Source organism: Colias eurytheme, chromosome 8 (assembly GCF_061535395.1).
Source record: "Colias eurytheme isolate Ceu_HAF_F1 chromosome 8, ilColEury1 Martin Lab GWU primary, whole genome shotgun sequence".
In the NCBI taxonomy this organism is placed as follows: domain Eukaryota; kingdom Metazoa; phylum Arthropoda; class Insecta; order Lepidoptera; family Pieridae; genus Colias; species Colias eurytheme.
In genome coordinates this window covers 11,413,665-11,429,453 of record NC_142987.1, presented here as the reverse complement: position 1 = coordinate 11,429,453, position 15,789 = coordinate 11,413,665, and the positions used below count along the sequence as shown (strand labels likewise).

The 15,789-nt window shown below is 36.9% G+C and overlaps 1 protein-coding gene across 1 annotated transcript in view; it reads left to right on the top strand.

The window, feature by feature from the left end:
* Positions 1-15,789, top strand: part of Hel89B (histone acetyltransferase 1) — a 55,598-nt gene that overhangs the window by 20,855 nt on the left and 18,954 nt on the right. Inside the window, exons 5-13 of the mRNA XM_090104971.1 lie at positions 1,923-2,066; positions 2,960-3,120; positions 3,398-3,590; positions 4,486-4,712; positions 6,281-6,376; positions 9,427-9,603; positions 10,422-10,684; positions 14,453-14,792; positions 15,396-15,539. Of these exons, the coding sequence (XP_089961097.1) occupies positions 1,923-2,066; positions 2,960-3,120; positions 3,398-3,590; positions 4,486-4,712; positions 6,281-6,376; positions 9,427-9,603; positions 10,422-10,684; positions 14,453-14,792; positions 15,396-15,539 (1,745 nt within the window). The remainder of the gene's footprint in view (positions 1-1,922; positions 2,067-2,959; positions 3,121-3,397; positions 3,591-4,485; positions 4,713-6,280; positions 6,377-9,426; positions 9,604-10,421; positions 10,685-14,452; positions 14,793-15,395; positions 15,540-15,789) is intronic.

Sequence of the window (15,789 nt, the reverse complement as noted above, 5' to 3'; positions counted from 1 at the left end):
CTTGTGACGTAAATATGCATTTTTTCAAATATTATTTTGCACTGAATGGCCATTCATTCATACTGAATGAAAGAATAAAAAATTTGTACGTATAATGTACGTTTATACAATTATCAGTTATTGTTAATAATATTTTCATTCGAAAGGCAGGTTAATCCAAGGTTATCCTACGAATTAGTAATATTACCTAAACATGGTTTTATATTAGTGATAAAATAACGTGAGATCAAACAGTACTGTTTGCTCAAAGATTATAGGAGGAAAAACTGTATAATAAAGATAAGCAAACTAGAAACATTATTAATGGTTAAATAGTACAAAATCTCGATAATTTTTCAACCCTTTTATCGTTTCCTCAATGCTGTTATTAGTGATAGAACAAAATAAAAAAAATATCAAAAACATTTTTTTTTGTAATAAGTAGATAGAAATAGGAAATCTACTAAAATTATAATATCCATCGAATTTACCTTAATACCATTAAAAGTGATTTTCACGTTTTCTAGGTAATACGAGCGTTACAGTTTATTTCGCAAGAAAATATACTTTTCAATTCGATTTTCATAACATGTAATTTCCTAGCCAATGTAGTGTTGCTAGAAATAAACTATGCCCTTATCTATGAGGTCACTGCTCCCGCTGCGTCAGGTTGCAGGGAAGTGCATATCCTATGTCGGAATAGATTGACCTATATATCATGTTGGCTAGATTTGACCTTGCGACGATATGAGATGAGAATGTGGATATTTTATTGATGTAAGTCGCGCTTATGTAGCTGTAGGTGTGTTGAATATAACTACCTCTATTATTTAGGACTTGATATTTATTTTTAAAGCGTTTGAATTTATAAATGAGAAAATTTTATTTTAGTTGAAAGAGAAGAATACGTTCGATTATATAGCGTTGCCTCGGCAAGGCGAAAGAATCGGGTTCGAATACCGCTTCGTGATCGAATTTTTTCTATTCTACAAAAAAAAAAACTAAAAAAAAAGTATTGAAAATTTTAGAAATTGGTCAATAGTTGTTGAATTTACTTATCATTTCTCATAACAGAATAAATTGATAATTGAGATAATACATATACGTCTAAACACACTACGCCAAAGGCAGACCGAAGTTTGGCAAGATTACGTCTGTATATTTGAATTTATGACTTCAAATAATGCCTAAATTACATTGTTATAGCTTACATCCTTTTTTGTCGTGCATAAGTTAAGCGGGGGCTGCCAATGAGAAAGTGATTTTACATTTTTTAAGAAAATAATTTGGTATTTAAGAAATTGGATAATAATAGTTACATATAATAATTTGTAGAAGTGTTTTGTACTACTTTCTAAGGAGGAAATGCTCCGAGGAAAATGTAGACAAGGATAGAAATGTAACCTCTCTCTGTCATGCAACACTACGGATCGGCTGTGGAAGCGGAAGTTCATTGTATATCAAATCAAATTACATATATATTTCTCTATAATTTTATGTAATTTAAATTTGTCGAGGATAAATTGCCACTTACTTTTAAATTGGGATACAGATAAATAAGTAAATGACAATATAATGGTGTAATATAATTGTATTGTGTTAACATTAACAATGCTGATTAAGCCGGATTTCCTCTCCCGTTGATGAAATGATATCGTATAGAGTCTGGCTTGTATTACGAGTTACGATTGTAATGAACTAGCTTTCCGCCTGCGGCTTTGTTCACGAATCTATAGTTTGCGTGAAAGTTGTTATGCAGTTCTCCATCATTTATTTCACGTCATGAATTTATGAAATATACTTATTTTCAATATTCTAGGTTTCTTTTATTTAACGACTTCAAGTTTTTGAGAAATGTTAGTGAAAGTTGTAACTTGTAACAGATCAAATACAACAAACAATAGTGAAAAGGTAACATATAAGTGGTATTATCTCTATTCCAGAAGAAGAAGACAGCAAAGAGATAGAAGACAGTAACCTCCTAAAATGTGAGACGTTTGACATCGAGCGGGTGCTGGAGCACGGCGCGCACCTCATGGGCTCGGAGGGACATGAATACGATGTCGAGGAAGAGGCCAATAATGCAGGTAAGCCTTTAGATGTAGCGAACAGCAGATAAGAACTGTCGTGCCATTGCTTTTGAGGGTAAATTTCTTATTTTAGATTATGTGGAAGATGAACAGCAGTGCACACAGGACGCATTTTGAATTTGAATTTGAATTCAATGCTCCTAGTTGTGTGTAAGAACTGGCAAAGGTCTTGTGGTGCTTTTTGGGCATAAGGGGCTTCTTTCCAATAACACCAAAGGCGAGGGTCAATCAGTTAAAGCAGATTTTCTGCTTATTATCCTTTATTTTGGTAACAATTCGATAGATTTTGCAGAAAAAAAATAATATTTCTTCTTTGATGCGAAATTAATTCGTCTCCTGTCGATAAACTCGACATTAGCTCAATACAATATTAGAAATAGTCCCAATCAGCAAGCATCTGAGTTTCTCATAAATCATAACAGTTAATGCGTAATGCACTTGGTTACGTTCATTACGCTTGCGCAGGTGTTCGGTAAAACTGTACGATTGGAGCAATCAGTCTAGTCGACAGTTATTGAAACATACTATTAATTACGTAATCGATGTGTGAATTGTTTTATATGTTTACTTCATTAGATGATAAGGTTTAATGACCGTAGGTAGTATGCAAAATGGTTATATTATTAGCATGACGAAGATTTTTGATTAAGAAAGGAATTCAATACCGAATACCTTTTTTGTTGGTATTATGAATTTAGTTCTATACCCCAAGTAATAGAGAAAGGAGGAGCAAGCACATGTTAAATCATAAATTATTTAAACATTCCAGATATAGAAGAACATAGCGAAATTATTGTAGATGTTATAGACACTGAGTCAAATCACAGTATTACCAATTATTCCAAACCTGAAAGCTAACAAGAGAATCTTAATGTTACCAATTATTTTAGACATGAAGGAACGACTAGCGAAACAGAGGCAGCAGCTGAACGCTCGGTTAGGACTCGACATGGCGGCAACACTGGGAGTTGATCTGAGTTCCATGTGCAGTAATGAGGATTTGTGCCCTGTGAAGATTGAAGTCAAGCCGATCAAGAACGAGGTTGTTAGGGTGAGTTTAGATAGATAGGACTGACTGCATTTAGTTGCTTGTGTATATGTTACATGTATTTCAGGGAAATTGATTAAGTAGGGTGAAAGAAAAAGGCATCCAAATGTCAAATGTGGATTATCTGTCCCGATTTAAGCAGAATTTGACCTTTTTCTTCCACGAATAATGTTTAAACTTCTACATAGCAATCCACAAAGCTCTGCCCACACTTCCTGTGTTTCGAACATTTTCTCTATCAAAATATTTAGAAATAAACAAGCATTACTCAATTTTCCAGAGACCGATCCAAGAGCTGATGCCGCTCTCTGGCAAGCCGCTGTCCTCCCGCGAGATGAACGTAGCGAAACGCAAAGCCCGAGCGGCGTTCAGCAAGCAGAAGTCGCGCGAGTGCGAGGACGGGCCCTCCGCCCCCAGCGCGCCGCCGGAGCCCGACAGGAAGAAGGTCAAGCTGGAGCCCGAGGATTGTGTCTGTGAGTTGGGGATATATAGGGATGAACGTAGCGAAACGCAAAGCGGGATTTAGTAAGCAGAAGTCGCTAGCAGTGGTCTGCAGAGCAGTTACCATGATGGAAAAGTGGTGGCGCTAGATGAATTGTGCAATCATTTTTCCACACTGGAAATAATACTGTTTAAGACATAATAATAGTACTGGGGCAGAACGCTATCCTAATTTTGAACCGACTTTAAAAAATAGGTCTTCAATTTGACTAAGTTTTTTAACAGAATTTTTTTAAAGGATAACCATTTTTGATGATTCATTTATTTTTTCAAAAATGTGTGATAATGTCCACTTTCGATTTAATCAACATCAGTTTCAGTTGAAGTCGGTTCATTCGAATTCATCTATCAGTACTCGAAATCGGTTTTTGGTGGTTACAAATGTGTTTTGTAGACCATTTATCAATTCGAAAATGTTGAATAAGGTGGAACATTATCTGTGGTTTGTTATATGGCAATGTAATAACTAATAGATGTGACAAAAAGTTTTCTCTCTCACTCTTCTCGCTTAAGTAAAACTGTCATGGTGGAATTGTATCTTTACTACTGCGCATAAACGTGTAATAATAAAACTATATCAAGAATATTGCGTATCTTTATTGAAGTGAAAACTTCTTTAGCGGCGTTGAGCACTTTTTCTGTAATGGGTATAAAATCTTAAACTCGCGTCAGGACCTGATCGAAAAAGCGTAAGACGGATTTTTTTTAGCCCTTATATTCCATGCGTAAGACGGATACCATTTCAAAATATCAAACATGCTGAACGTTAATAATCAAGTTTTCACTTCTACCGGCACTCCCGGAGTGCACCCGTCTTTTTTTTAATCCAACTTCCTTCAGAAAAACTAAAATTCTTTTCCTCCCCAGTTGACATAGGCTCCAGCGCGCCGTCCCGGGGCGGGGGCTGGTCACCCCCGGACACACCCCGCTGGCCGCTCGAAGGCTGGTGCAGTGCACTCCAAACCCAGCTGTTCAGCGGCGCCTGGGAAGCGAGACACGGGGCTGCTTCAGCGTTAAGGGAACTGCTGCGCTCGCGCATAGCGGCGTCCGCGTACGCGTCGAAGAAGGATATAGCGCCGGCTACGGAGCAACAGGTGTGCTTGGTTTCGTGGGGTGTGTTTTAATTTTAAGCTATTGCATAGCTTCTATCGCGGGCCTTGAGCGCGGGGACCGAATCCAGAAATTCCGTAACGAAAACACCTCCCGCTCCCCACTCCGACGGGCGCGGAGGTGTGGCTTGAAGGCATAGCATGCAATAGCTTTACCGCGGCAGTCCCCGAGTGCCACACGTCTTTTTTTTTCAAATGTCAAAATATACACGCATCAGATTTTTTGCTGCTAGTTTTCTATAATAATAATTAAATTGCCGTGTGCACACGGCATTATTATTAATCACTAACACGCTTTTATTTTTAATAGACAATCATGTCGGTCAAAAGTGAAAAAAACAATTTGGTAAAGCAAAAAATGATCGGACGAATATTATTGTATGACAAAATTTATTTTTTTCAAGTTTTTGTCAAAAAGTCAATTTTAGCTTATACAGTAGCACCTCGTTAAGTCGAACCTCGATAAGTCAAAAACCTCCAAATCTCGAAAAAATGTCTTGTTCCCTTCCCTTCAAACCCGAAAACCTCCGTAACTTGAAATCTTGGCCCTCTGTTAGTCAAAATAATCACCGAGTCCCTCCAAGCCATTTTGGTACATATTTTCACTCTATAACTGGAAAAATTAAATTTGACCTCTGTATCTCGAACATTGCAACCTTTTATTTTACAATCTTTATAACTTGATCATTTGGACTTTTAATTGTTTCTTAGAAAACATTTTAGGAGTATACGATAATAAATTTATGACTCAACTAAACACGTATTTGCATTAAGTAGGTATCTGATGACGAAATTATCGATTCAGTAGCTCAGAAAACCGATACTAATGATTAAGATGACATAGAAGACGTGAATAGTACATGCGCTCCATGCGTTTCCATCAAAGAGGCAAGAACCGCATTGAATACCTTACGAAATTTTATAGAGCAAACCAGTATCTCTGAAGAAGAAGAATTTTCTGTTCTTTATAGATTAGATAATGCTAGAGAACAACCAAATTATCGAAAGCAAAAGAAATACTGACTTTTTTTAATGCCATATTTTAAAGTGAAACTTTTATTACATCGTCTCAAACTTTTTGGTCTGTGTAGCGCATGTCGCGTGACGGTCGGCTGCCGAGTAGGTATAAAGCAGTGTTCGGAACCGTACGATAATTACCGTACAAATACGGTAATTTTGTGCCTAAGTTTCACTTTTACCGTGGTTTCATAAAACCACACAACATTTTTTATTTTAAAATGATTTGAAATAATGTTGATTTATAATAAATAAAAACATGTTTGTCACCTCTGCAAGTTGAATTTTAATGAACTTTACCTCTCTAACTCAAAATTTATAAGAATAAACCTCAAACTCTTTATGTCGAATCAAAATCCGCCTAAGTCGAAATCCTCCATAAGTTGAAAACTCTATAACTCGAATTTTTTGGCGTCTCCCTTGATATTCGACTTATAGAGGTGCTACTGTATTAAAATCGATTAAATGAACGAATACACATATGTTTTCTTTTACTTTCACTAATATTAACAACCAAATTTACTAATTCTTTGCAGCTAGAAGACTGGCACCAAGAATGGTTAGAAGACATGGCGCTGCGTCTGCTGTGCGTGCTGGCGTTGGACAGATTTGGGGACTTTGTGTCCGATCAGGTAATAGTTGTTATTTATTTAATAATAATAATAATAATAATAAATTCTTTATTTCAGAACAATTTAGTCCCATAATTTACATGTATACAAGTTTTAATAATTTTAATACAATAAAAAACATAAAGCCATTACTTAATTATCTCATAATAATTGAGATCCAAGTTTTATACAAACTACTAGTTATATTTCTGTCAGCCAGACTGCGCACAATTTTATTTCTACACTTGTCAACTCTGGACATAAATGTAGCAATCCTGTGTCTCTGGATGGCATTCAAGGAGTTTACTCTAAAGTTGGTATACATCTCCGAAGCGCTGCAAAATTTGTCGAGCCCCATCAAATATCGGAAGATGTTATTGTGCTCTACTCGAATGCCATCGTATGCTTTTTTGGTGTAATTAGTCCAAAGTTGACAAGTATAGAGGGACTGACAGAAAGTCTTAAATAAATGAACTTTAACGGAATTGGATGCCCTACGAAATTTCCGGATGATCATATTGCCGACGACACAGAGGGCACGTCGTTGTCGCTCAATATCGGCATCATCTTTTCTTTTGGATGTAACAATGTGGCCAAGATACTTAAAGCTATCTACTATTTTAATAGGGTGACCGTTAATGCAGATTGGCGGAATGTTATCCGGTCCCTTACCCGATCTGAATATCAACATTTCTGTTTTCTTTACATTATACTGTAGACTATGTGAAAGAGCATATCTTTCACATATGCCAACAAGTTTTCGTAGCCCTTTGATTGAGGGGCTGAGTAGGACCATATCATCAGCATAACTCAAATTATTGACATATCTGCCATCTAGTTTAAGTCCAACTTCAGTCCTACTCAGCTCCACAATCAAATCATTAATATATAAGTTAAACAGATCGGGAGAGGTTACTCCACCCTGTCTAACACCACACGGGAGAATATAGCTGTCGGACAGAGTACTGCCCCACCTAACGCTGTTCGTCTGATTATCATACCAATATGTAAAAAGACCAACAACGTCGGAAGAAACATCACTGCTGCGAACTTTTTTCCATAATATATCATGCTTCAAGGTATCGAAGGCACGACTTAAGTCTAAAAAACATGCATATACACTAGTATTCTGATTATTATAACAGTTAACAATTTCTTTTAATGTATATATAGCCATATCAGTTCCCAATTCAGGTCTAAAACCGAATTGGGCATCGTCAATATTAATATATGGTGACAATTTGGAGTGCAAAATTTTTTCAAGTATCCTGGCCACAATTGTTGCCAGCGAGATAGGTCGATAATTAGCCACGCTCGAGATACTACCGGTTTTATTCTTAGGGACAGGGATAACTATAGTTTTAATTAAATCCTTAGGTAAATAGCAATGTTTGAGACAGAGAGTATAAAATTGAGCCAGAACAGGGTAGATGTTTTTACCAGCATATAAAACGTGTTCTATACTAAGAGCATCATGACCCGGTGACTTTCCGCGCTTCATATTTTTAATCACCTGAGAAACGTCCTTAGATGTTATGATATTATTACTTTGCTTATATTTCTCAGTTGATTGTACGGTCTCAGCTGAAGTTGATACATACCCATTACCATTGACATTTGCATTAGCTATAGGGTTCGTATTAAACTGTGCCTTGAAAAGATTAGCTATAGCTTTAGAATCTTGTTGTCCATCTACGCAAGCAGGTAAAACGTTTTTGTAATCCATTTTCTTAGTTTCCTTCCAAAATTCAATAAAATTTCCGGTATAATGATTTTGAGCTAAAATATCTAACTTTATTTTGTCTTGATTTTTTTGAACATATTTTAATGCAGTCTTAAATTCTTTACGTGCCGAGAACATAGCATCGAAATAGTATCCCGAACGCGGCTTACCGTAGGACACCCATTCCAGGAAAGTTTGCCTAGCGAGTAGATGAAAATGTTTAATGTGTGAATTCCAACCAACTATTTTATATTTACATTTTTTCCTATTATTAAAACTTCTTTCAGCTGATGATTGCATAATCGAAATAATATCACAGTAAAATTGATCCAATAATTTAAAATGATTGTTGTTTATACAATTGCTATCACAGTCTTTACATATAAAATTACATTCATTATCATATTTATTTTGTATATTAGTAAATTTTAGTTCACACATTTTTGTATAAATAGCAATATGCTCTTCATCTCGTATACCCCACATATATTTAACATTATGGTTGACATAATTATCACATTTCTTAGGTGTTATCACATTTAAATTACAATTTAGGACTAGAGGTAAATGATCTGACCAATAGGAGTCATATTTAATATATATTTTAGTGACTAGAATTGCGAAATTTAATTGCGAATTATTTAACTTTTGTAAATTATTTGTCTTGAATTTTGAAAAAAAAAAAATGCACGTAAACGCACATGTACACTTACGCGCACTTGCACGCATCGTACTTATAAATTTCCACAAAAAAATATTAAAATGTTGAAAATTATGCTTAGGAAGAACTCGCTGCAGAGCCAATCTCAAGCTTTAAAATCGAAATAAATATAGTGCATTGGGGGAATTTCGGATGAGGGATAATTTCAGAAAATTGTGAATACCACTTTAGAGCATCGCTTTATCATAAGTAGGTGAAGGAAGGGCATGAAGATATATAGGTTTGATATTATTAGCATACATATTTGCTTAATCTATCGATAGTTACGTATTAATTTAAAGAAGAAAAATAAAGAATAAAATAAATTTTATTAGGCACACCAAATTACCACCACCAACACAAACAAAAAAAAAAGAAACAATATAAAAATACACTCTTAAATATAATCAAACATAAAAATTAAAACTAAGAATATGATTTGTGTGGCGACTGGCGACCTAAAGGGTAAGGCCGCTCAGCATATGCTATGCCGATATAGTCAGCATAGCGCTGGTTTTCAGGGCCCCACCAGACAACATTTAGTTATAAGTATTTACCCCGTGGCCGGAATTACCCCAATGCACCTTATTTGTTTAAGAGTGCAGCTATCAACATGAACGATTACATTGAAATGTTCTGTTGTGGCAGGTGGTAGCGCCGGTGCGCGAGACGTGCGCGCAGACGCTGGGCGTGGCGCTGGCCCGGCTGGTGGCGGCGCGGGTGCGGGCTGTGGCCGCGCGGGTGGCCGCGCTGGCCCGCCAGCCGCAGTGGGAGGCACGCCACGGCGCGCTGCTGGCCTTCAAGTACCTGCTCGCCGCGAGACAGGTGACTGACACTATGAACATAATTAAAAAAAGAGCATGTGTGCTGTGCATACGTGTCAAAAGTGAAACTTCTTTGACAAAATTCAAAGACAACTAAATCGTCGCCCATTGACGTGACACGACGGTATTGCCATGACGCGACCTTGAAATTTTACTCAACGCGCTCTAAAGAAGTTTCACCTCAAAAATACAATGCTTGTTATTTTTAATTATTTGTTTAAAATAATTTTCTCAAAAAAAAAAACGAAAAGCGTTGTTTTTTTTGTACCTATAGATTTTTTCAGTATCTGATGCATACCACTTATCAAAATACACAACTTAGTTATTTTTATTTTGCACGCCTCATAAGCGAAGCGTTGAGGTGGGTTCTACTGTCACTTCGCGCAAAACATCTGATTTTTCAAACTTAAAATGTCTTTATGTATCATACATTGCACTTGTAAGATAATACATACACACACATATTAAGAAAAAACACTATTTTTAACGTTCATGATATTTTTGATGTCATTTTTGTTATTTAAACTAGTTAAAAAACAGTTTAAAAAAGTTCTGTCTTGGACGTCCGTGTGTCTGTATGTGCGGATCCTTTTTCTTGTTAACACGATAGCGACCGAAATACTTTACTAATCGAGTCTTTTTTTTTCTCTTACGCTTGAGTATGCTCAGGAATAGAACCCTTTCATTTTTCAGGGTCTGATTCGATGTGGTTTAATTGTTATTAAATAAACAAAAATAATAATTAATAAATATTTATTAAAAAAAAATTATGAGGCGTGCACTTTTGGATTTTCCAAATTATTATTTTCCTTATTCCAGGAAGTGGCAATCGAGAGTGGTGCCCTCGAACACCTGATCGCTGGTTTGGACGATACAGCTGAAGACGTATCTGCTGTAGCAGCAGGTGCATTAGTACCAGCTGCAGGTGCTTTAGCTTCACGTCGAGCTGCTGCTGTACCGCATCTTGCTGCGAGGCTGTGGACGCTTCTAAGGGACCAGGATGAGCTGGCAGCTCCCGCGAACTGCTATATGGCGTTATTAGCTGCGCTTATTAGATTACCAACTGCGGCGACGTTACTACAGTAAGTTAAGTTGGTCTTTCGAGCCGGATGTATATAAAATATCATATTTTGTTAACAGCAGTTACAAATTGAAAAATCTTATGTATGTATTAGTTTATTTATCGCAATAACAGTGTACAATGAAAGCATCTATATGTGATAAAAGTACAGCAAAAGATGATAAATTTACCATTAAAATGATATTTCTATTACACAGTTATAAACATGGTTATAAAAATAATTAAAATACATTTGGGCACTTTAATTCGGTAACCTATTAAAAACTCGAATTTCTATTACCCGAATCTTAAAATCCCGAAAACGGTTGTTAGAACTTTTAAAAGGCAGATGTTATGAATGACAACTTTTTAAAATTCCTTTTTTAATTTCCCAGATGAATCAATTTCCAGATACACCAAAACCAGATTTTTAAAAAGTATTTTTTTGTTTCCCGTATTCTCATAATCCAGATATAGTTATACCAGATTCTCAGAATACTTTTTTTTGTTTCCCATCGTACCATTTTCCAAATAAACTATTACCAATTTTTCATAATCTTTTTATTTGGTTCCCATATAATCGTTTAGCAGATAAACTATTGCCAGATTTTCATAATCTCTTTATTTGGTTCCCATACAATCGTGATTATACCTTTACTATTGCCTGAAAATAAATAGTACCAGTAAGTAAATTGTTTTACTTGCCCATTACAGAAAGGTTTAAGTGTCAAATTCGACTCAGTAGGATAGGTTAGGTTTGAACTGCGACCCTCACGCACGAGCCGAGCGAGCGAAGCGAGCGTGCCGCGGCAGCGGCCGGCGAGTGCCAGAACCGACTCGCTATTGTTTTACTTGCCCATTACAGAAAGGTTTAAGTGTCAAATTCGACTCAGTTGGTTAGGTTAGGTCTGAACCGCGACCCTCACGCACGAGCCGAGCGAGCGAAGCGAGCGTGCCGCGGCAGCGGCCGGCGAGTGCCAGAACCGACTCGCTATTATTTTACTTGCCCAACAGAAAGGATTAAGTGTTAAAATCTATTCAATAGGTTAGGTTAGGTTCGTGCTGCGACCCCCTGGAAGGATTTCGTTTTTCTGGATATCGTTTATTTGAATTTCAAAAATCTGGACATTGTTTGTCTGGATATCAATCAACTGCATTTCAAAAATTTGTGTTTTAAAAATCTGGCTTTCGTGCATATGGATTACGGTCATCTGGATTTTGTGCATTTAGATTTCGTATGTCTGGAACTCATTCGTCTGGATTATAAAACGTCGTACAAATAAAGAAATGGGCAAATGAAATTTGGAGTTGCGATTATATGGCAAACAAAACTTCGAAATTTTAAAATTCGGGGTTATGAAAAAATGTCCAAACGTTTTCTGGATTATGATATTCGGAATATTAAAATTCGAGATTAAGATAGGTAACCAATTCGGTAACCTATTAAAAACTCGAATTTCTATTACCCGAATCTTAAAATCCCGAAAACGGTTGTTAGAACTTTTAAAAGGCAGATGTTATGAATGACAACTTTTTAAAATTCCTTTTTTAATTTCCCAGATGAATCAATTTCCAGATACACCAAAACCAGATTTTTAAAAAGTATTTTTTTGTTTCCCGTATTCTCATAATCCAGATATAGTTATACCAGATTCTCAGAATACTTTTTTTTGTTTCCCATCGTACCATTTTCCAAATAAACTATTACCAATTTTTCATAATCTTTTTATTTGGTTCCCATATAATCGTTTAGCAGATAAACTATTGCCAGATTTTCATAATCTCTTTATTTGGTTCCCATACAATCGTGATTATACCTTTACTATTGCCTGAAAATAAATAGTACCAGTAAGTAAATTGTTTTACTTGCCCATTACAGAAAGGTTTAAGTGTCAAATTCGACTCAGTAGGATAGGTTAGGTTTGAACTGCGACCCTCACGCACGAGCCGAGCGAGCGAAGCGAGCGTGCCGCGGCAGCGGCCGGCGAGTGCCAGAACCGACTCGCTATTGTTTTACTTGCCCATTACAGAAAGGTTTAAGTGTCAAATTCGACTCAGTTGGTTAGGTTAGGTCTGAACCGCGACCCTCACGCACGAGCCGAGCGAGCGAAGCGAGCGTGCCGCGGCAGCGGCCGGCGAGTGCCAGAACCGACTCGCTATTATTTTACTTGCCCAACAGAAAGGATTAAGTGTTAAAATCTATTCAATAGGTTAGGTTAGGTTCGTGCTGCGACCCCCTGGAAGGATTTCGTTTTTCTGGATATCGTTTATTTGAATTTCAAAAATCTGGACATTGTTTGTCTGGATATCAATCAACTGCATTTCAAAAATTTGTGTTTTAAAAATCTGGCTTTCGTGCATATGGATTACGGTCATCTGGATTTTGTGCATTTAGATTTCGTATGTCTGGAACTCATTCGTCTGGATTATAAAACGTCGTACAAATAAAGAAATGGGCAAATGAAATTTGGAGTTGCGATTATATGGCAAACAAAACTTCGAAATTTTAAAATTCGGGGTTATGAAAAAATGTCCAAACGTTTTCTGGATTATGATATTCGGAATATTAAAATTCGAGATTAAGATAGGTAACCAATTCGGTAACCTATTAAAAACTCGAATTTCTATTACCCGAATCTTAAAATCCCGAAAACGGTTGTTAGAACTTTTAAAAGGCAGATGTTATGAATGACAACTTTTTAAAATTCCTTTTTTAATTTCCCAGATGAATCAATTTCCAGATACACCAAAACCAGATTTTTAAAAAGTATTTTTTTGTTTCCCGTATTCTCATAATCCAGATATAGTTATACCAGATTCTCAGAATACTTTTTTTTGTTTCCCATCGTACCATTTTCCAAATAAACTATTACCAATTTTTCATAATCTTTTTATTTGGTTCCCATATAATCGTTTAGCAGATAAACTATTGCCAGATTTTCATAATCTCTTTATTTGGTTCCCATACAATCGTGATTATACCTTTACTATTGCCTGAAAATAAATAGTACCAGTAAGTAAATTGTTTTACTTGCCCATTACAGAAAGGTTTAAGTGTCAAATTCGACTCAGTAGGATAGGTTAGGTTTGAACTGCGACCCTCACGCACGAGCCGAGCGAGCGAAGCGAGCGTGCCGCGGCAGCGGCCGGCGAGTGCCAGAACCGACTCGCTATTGTTTTACTTGCCCATTACAGAAAGGTTTAAGTGTCAAATTCGACTCAGTTGGTTAGGTTAGGTCTGAACCGCGACCCTCACGCACGAGCCGAGCGAGCGAAGCGAGCGTGCCGCGGCAGCGGCCGGCGAGTGCCAGAACCGACTCGCTATTATTTTACTTGCCCAACAGAAAGGATTAAGTGTTAAAATCTATTCAATAGGTTAGGTTAGGTTCGTGCTGCGACCCCCTGGAAGGATTTCGTTTTTCTGGATATCGTTTATTTGAATTTCAAAAATCTGGACATTGTTTGTCTGGATATCAATCAACTGCATTTCAAAAATTTGTGTTTTAAAAATCTGGCTTTCGTGCATATGGATTACGGTCATCTGGATTTTGTGCATTTAGATTTCGTATGTCTGGAACTCATTCGTCTGGATTATAAAACGTCGTACAAATAAAGAAATGGGCAAATGAAATTTGGAGTTGCGATTATATGGCAAACAAAACTTCGAAATTTTAAAATTCGGGGTTATGAAAAAATGTCCAAACGTTTTCTGGATTATGATATTCGGAATATTAAAATTCGAGATTAAGATAGGTAACCCTTTAATTCATTTTTTTTATTTCTTTTTCAGTCCCATCGATCTAGTCGACGTACTACCACGTCTCTTCCCCTACCTCGATCACTCGACCAGTTCAGTTCGCAAAGCGACGCTACAAACCCTTCGAACTCTCACCAAGCCTCTAGTCACGGTAAACGGTCATAACGGCACCGATACCAATACCGAAAAGATTAAAACCGATAACGATACCGGTACCAATAACGATACCGGTGGTGAAAACGCTGTGGTAACTATGAATGGGGATAACCAGTACTTGAATTGGACTCCAGAGTTATTGCAAGCAACAATGCGTCATATTTACCAGAGGATATTGTTTGAGCATGTACATGAGATACAGGAAATTGCTATTGATGTAAGTTTATCATGTTTTGTGTAATACAACAAAATCTTAAATATTTCGACCATATCTTTAGATCATCTATACTAATATTATAAAGCTGAAGAGTTTTTGTTTTTTTGTTTGAACGCGCTAATCTCGGGAACTGCTGGTCCGATTTGAAAAATTCTTTCGGTGTTAGATAGCCCATTTATCGAGGAAGGTTATAGGCTACATATCATCATGCTACGACCAACAGGAGTGGAGCCGGGGGGGTGAAACCGCGCGGAGCAGCTATTAATATATAGCCTAGTGAATTTTTAATAAAGCTTTTAAAAAATAAGAGCGATAGAACATATTACTTGAAACAACAACTAAACTCACAAACACGTTTAAAACTGTCTGAAGCAAAACTCAGCTTACGCGTGAATTAGGCAGACTTTTCTTCTTATAAATAATTTCAATGGATGTTTTATTTGTATACAATTTATTGATGATCGCCGTTTTGAAATTTTTTGATGATCTTTTTTGCGTCTACTTTTATAATACTTCAATACGTTTACCATATCAAAACTTTACATTTATTTGCATCTCAAGCAATTTCCCCACACATATTATTATAGACCATTGTGCCCCCAGATCTGGGAGAACCTGCTCCGTCACGCGTCGCTAGGGGCAATCCTAGTGGCGGCCTGCCCCATGCTGGCCACGTGGATGTGCCTCGCGATGCAGCCCGCTCGTTTGCCCGTGGACCCTGATCTACTACTGCACACGCCGCCCAAGGTATATTACATGTAATATTTTAAATTTTATGCATTTTTAAGCAATTGCATGGCTTCTATCGCGGGCCTTGAGCGCGGGGACCGAATCGAGAAATTCCGTAACGAAAAAACCTCACGCTCCCCACTCCGACGGGCGCGGAGGTGTGGCTTGAAGGCATAGCATGCAATAGCTTTACCGCGGCAGTCCCCGAGTGCCACACGTCTTTTTTTTAATATTAATAGTTTATGTTGATTGCCATTGAAAAAGTATG